The sequence below is a fragment of the Odontomachus brunneus genome, unplaced genomic scaffold (genome assembly GCF_010583005.1).
Source record: "Odontomachus brunneus isolate Ranch 3 - 2012 unplaced genomic scaffold, Obru_v1 Obru_scaffold_395, whole genome shotgun sequence".
In the NCBI taxonomy this organism is placed as follows: domain Eukaryota; kingdom Metazoa; phylum Arthropoda; class Insecta; order Hymenoptera; family Formicidae; genus Odontomachus; species Odontomachus brunneus.
Window position 1 is genome coordinate 1 of NW_022639845.1, and position 4,717 is coordinate 4,717.

A 4,717-nucleotide genomic window follows, 5' to 3' on the forward strand; every position below is an offset into this window, starting at 1 on the left:
AATCTCGTTAATCCATTCATGCGCGTCACTAATTAGATGACGAGACATTGATTGGCTACGAACTTCAACGCCGTATAGCGCGACTTACCGCTTAGTGACTTTGCGTTAACAACAGGTCCTGAGTATTATCCGTTGAGGGCCGGGTGAGGGGACGCCTCATGAGATCGGAAAGCGCGATCCGAGCGTCCCCGGCCACTCCTCCGTGGATGAATGGTCTCTACTCCTATCTCCGGAGTCGCTCGGATTGGCTCGTCAGGGCAGCGGGCGGCCGGGGGGATTGGGAGGGGAGAAGTCCTCCCTCCCATTGCCGCCCGCATGTGAGGGCGTGCCTGTGAGAGCGTGAACCCTTAGTTGGGGGGGTTCCCCTCCGGGTCTCTGTTTCTGAGGTGGGCGGAAGGGGGGCGGGGACGCCACCTGCGACCCTGCCTCGCACGCCTCTTCTGCTTCTCGTCTTCCTCGTCCTCTTCCGAAGAGGAGGTGGAAGGGGAGAGCGGTACAACCTTAGCCTCCCCCCTCGTAACTCTTTCGGCGGCTTACTTACGCCCCATAACGGAAGAGCAGAAGGAGAGCACTTTCTCCCAAGCTTCTTTGCTCCCGACCATGGTTCTGACCACGGCAAGGAGCGAGAGGTCGCCGCCAACCACTGCGATCAGAACACTGCGATCTGCAGCCAACACCTGGCATTCGGCAAGGGTGTGCTGCGCGGTGTCCCGATCGGCCGCACAGTGGTGGCAGTGCGCCGTACGCTTCTTCCCGACACATGTACTCACCGAAGCAGCCGTGCCCGGTGAGCACCTGTGTCAGGTGGAAAGTTAACTCGCCTTGGCCCCTGTCCACATATTCGAGGAGACAGAGGCGGATGGCCTCGATGGTCCGCCGGCCCGGGACATTGAACCCCCAGTGTTGCTCTTGCCAGAGCAAGAGGGCCCTGCGCCGGCCTCGGGCACGGATCCGCCCAATGGTCCCGGCCGACAATCTCGTCCCCTCTTTGCGGGGTGCCCTCAGACGGGTGTACGTTTTGGCGTGTTCCCTAGCGAGGAGCTCCGCGGGTAGCATGCCGGCTAGGACCGTGACGGCTGTGTGCGACACGGTCCGATATGCTCGGGTGAGACGGTTGGCCATAACGCGCTGGGCGCTATTGAGTAGCACCCTTATGAGCCGGCTGACCTTCATCTCACCTGCCCACACCGAGGCTCCATATAGGGCCATGGAGTGGACTGTGTTCGCGAACAGCCGTCTCACCAATGTCCGCGGACCACCAAAGTTGGGCTGGAGGCAGGCTAGCGCGCCCGCCATTCGATCCAATTTGGGGCTAAGTCGTTCAAAGTGCTTGACAAAGCCCCAAGTTCCATCGAAGGTAAGGCCCAGATATTTCAGCGCGGGCCCCACATCCACGCGGGTGTCTTCCACCATTATGTGGGCTTGGGTGGGCCGCCCCTCCGCCGGAGCGTGCATGAATATCGCCTCAGTGTTTGGAGGAGCCACCCTCAGGCCCAGCGCCCGTATTTTGCGTACGACGTACTTCACGGCCACGTTGGCCAGAGCCGTGGCTTCCACCCAGTCGGAGCCTCCGGACAGCACTAGCGTGTAGTCCGCGTACCAGACGACTGTGCTGCCCGGGGGAAGAGCTGACCTGAGGACGCGTTCGAATGCAAGGTCCCACAACAGGGACCCCAAGACGGACCCCGCACCGCATGCCCCTTCCGCGTTGGAGTCCATCACGGTCGACGAACTCCAGAGTCCTCTCCCAGAAATAGTCGCGGACAATATGGAGCAGGTAGAGGAAAAAGCGGTGATACCGTATCGCCTCCTCTACCCGGTTCCAGGGGAGGGAGTTGAAGGCATTCGTTATGTCCAACGATACTGCCACAACTACCCTCCCCTCCTCCATCTCGGCTTCCGCGAAGGCCCTCACACGGAGAATAGCGTCCACCGTGGAGCGGCCAACGCGGAAGCCAAATTGAGCATCGCTCAAGTCCTCCCGAGAGAGGTGCCGGACGAGGCGGGCTACCACGATCCTTTCAAAGAATTTTCTCACCTCGTCCAATAGGCATATGGGCCTATACGCGGAAGGGGCGTCCAGGGGCCGGCCCACCTTGGGTATGAGGATCAGCCCCGCCCTTTTCCACCAACTGGGGAAAGTGCCCGTCCTGAGGCACCCGGTGAAGAGGCGCCTCAGGCGGGCCCCGACATCGGCCAAGACCAGGGCCCATGCTCGACCCGAAACCCCGTCCGGCCCAGGCGCTTTTCTCGCTCCGCCGAGCCGGCGAGCCGCCCATGTCAACTCGTCCCCGGACACTTCCCACTCCTCGTTCCAGTCCGCCGGGGGACCCTCATACGGAAGGGGCGGGAGCCCCTCATCCGGGAAGAGGGCTTCCACCACATTGTCAAGGAATGGGGGTTGAAAACTCACTCTCTGCCCAGGGTCTCAATCTTTGCAAGACTATCTTGTACGGGCGCCCCCAAGGGTCCTTGTCCAGGGACCTGAGCAGATCCTCCCAGGCCCTAACCTTGGCCTTCACAATAGCTACGCACAGGGCTTTTCGTGCGGTCCGGAAAGCCCTGCGCGCTCTCGTCGCCTCGGCGACGTTCCCCGTCCTTTTGGTCCGCTGCATGCGTCTTCTGGCTTGGACGGAGGAGCGCCTAAGTTCGGCTATCTCCTCCGTCCATCAGTACGCGGACCTGAAGGGCGTGAGGCGGACCCGGGGCATGGAGGCGTCACACGCCCTCTCCATATTCGCCCCGAGTCCTTCCGTCTCCTCTTCCACGTCAACTGGCGACAGAATGGGTCGAGGGGGGGATCGTCCTCCTGAGCCCACTCCGTCGTGGCGATGGACGCCTCGAGGGCGTCCTTGTTCAATTTGCGGAGGGTCCATCTGCCGGGCCGCTCACGCTCCCTTTCCCGGCGGCGCCGGAACACCTCGGGGGAGATGGCGGAGAGGATCACTTCTATGTAGAGATGGAACCAGTGTCGATCCCCTCCGCCACCCTCCAACCCCTCACCGCGCGCGCCGCAGAGTCATTGACCCAGGTAAGGTCAATGATAGATTCGCCCTGCGGGCGCACGCGGGTGCTCACCGAGCCTTCGTTGAGAAGTGAAGGCCCGACGACGCCGCCCAGGACTCGATGAGCCGACCACGATGATTGGTGACCGGGGAACTCCACGCGCCGGATTTGGCGTTGAAGTCCCTGGCTACCACCACCGGGTGGGAGGCATATCGTCTGATGATTCCCGTCACCCGGTCAAGATGTTCCTCGTAGTCGGCCCCCGTCCACCTTGGGAGAGCGTAAAAGGCAACCACTACCAGGGCCCCTCACTTCACCGCCACTAGGAACTCCTCGGCCTCTATGAGCGTCGGCCGGGGAAATTCCTGGCAGCTCCTCCAATAAGCGGCGACCGAGCCCCCCGGGGCCCTGAACCAACGAGTATCATTGGCCGGGATCCGGTAGGGCTCGGACGCCACGCCCCGCGCTCAGCGAGCGAGTGGAGGAACAGGTCCTGGGCAATTCTTGCGCGGCCTAGGGTTTCCTGGAGGAGTTTAGACGCCATTGTTGGGCGCCGTGTTCTCCAGGCCAGCCACCTCCATTAGCACGGGGGCTGTTTCCGCCCCCCCCCCATGACTCTCCGCCCACCGACGGCGGAGGAGGCTCCTCCATCTGCATCTCGGTGAGGACCCTTAGGTCCTCAGGTGCAGATGGGCCAGCCTCCTCTCTTCTGGGCTTCCTAGTGTCCCTTCTCTTCTTCGCGGAGAGGCTTCTTGGCCCAATCCAGAGGGCCCCGCAACCAGCTCCTGGGAGACCGTTTGCTGCGGGCCGCCTACCTGTGGGGAGAGTAAGGGAGGCAAAGCTCGGGCTTTCCCCGCTCCTTTCCTCCCCTTCCCCTTCTTCTTTTGGGAGGCGATACACGCCTCCCCGCCCAATCGATGGGTCGCCTCCTTTCCGGCCGTTGAGCACACCGGGCACACAACGCGTCCGGTGCACTCCGCGGCCCGATGGCCCGGGCTGCCGCAGCGGTAGCAGACGCCGGACCTGTCGCCGTCGCTGCGGCAGTGCTGGCGGACATGCCTCTCTTCCAAGCAGGGGAAACACTGCAGGAGCATCGCAGCCATCACCTCTACCCGGGCCATCCCCCAGCCGACCAGGATGCGGCCCGCCTCCGCGACCTGCCTAGCCACGGCGACGGGGCACTGCACCCAGGCGGTTCCCAGACCGTTGGGAGCTCTCCTTATTCCCCCACCCTTATATTAGAGGGGAGGTCCCCTCCCGAGGTGTCTGCCACGGCCGCTGCTATATCTGCGACCGTGACAGAGTCCTCTAAATTATGCAAGCGGACCTCCGCCTTTTCAGAAGAGCGGTCCACCCTAACCCCCTCCTTTCCCGCCAGCACCACCCTAAGTCTTGCGGCCAGAGTATTGGCGAGTTTATCCCCCTCCGGGTCGGAGACCTCAAGCAGGAGAGCCCCGGTAATGGACCTTCTGCTCCTAAGGTTATTAATCCTCAGCTCGGAGAGGGGAATCTTGCTCCTAGCTGTGCGCATCACCTCGCCGTATTTGCCAGCCGGGAAGGTGATGCACACCGCCGCGGACGTTGGCACCTTTAGGCGCGGCGTACCCTTCCCTCCCGTCTTCCCAGTCGGATCTGTGGAGGGTTTTTCACTCCCAGCCCCCTTCGAGGAATCCGGAGATGGACGGTTGCCCCCCTCCTCTCCCTTGGGGTA

The 4,717-nt window shown here is 62.6% G+C and overlaps 1 protein-coding gene across 1 annotated transcript; it reads right to left on the reverse strand.

Annotated features, from left to right (window-relative positions):
* Window positions 1–541: 541 nt before the first annotated feature.
* LOC116853631 lies at window positions 542–4,127 on the reverse strand (the record flags this gene model as incomplete). The annotated part of the gene is made up of 7 exons (XM_032834767.1): window positions 3,905–4,127; window positions 3,623–3,821; window positions 3,079–3,276; window positions 2,511–2,643; window positions 2,039–2,416; window positions 771–1,812; window positions 542–664 (listed from the first exon to the last, which is right to left on the reverse strand). Coding segments are annotated over exons 1-7 (2,296 nt in total), but the record flags the coding sequence as incomplete, so codon positions are not given.
* Between the last annotated feature and the right edge of the window lie 590 nt (window positions 4,128–4,717).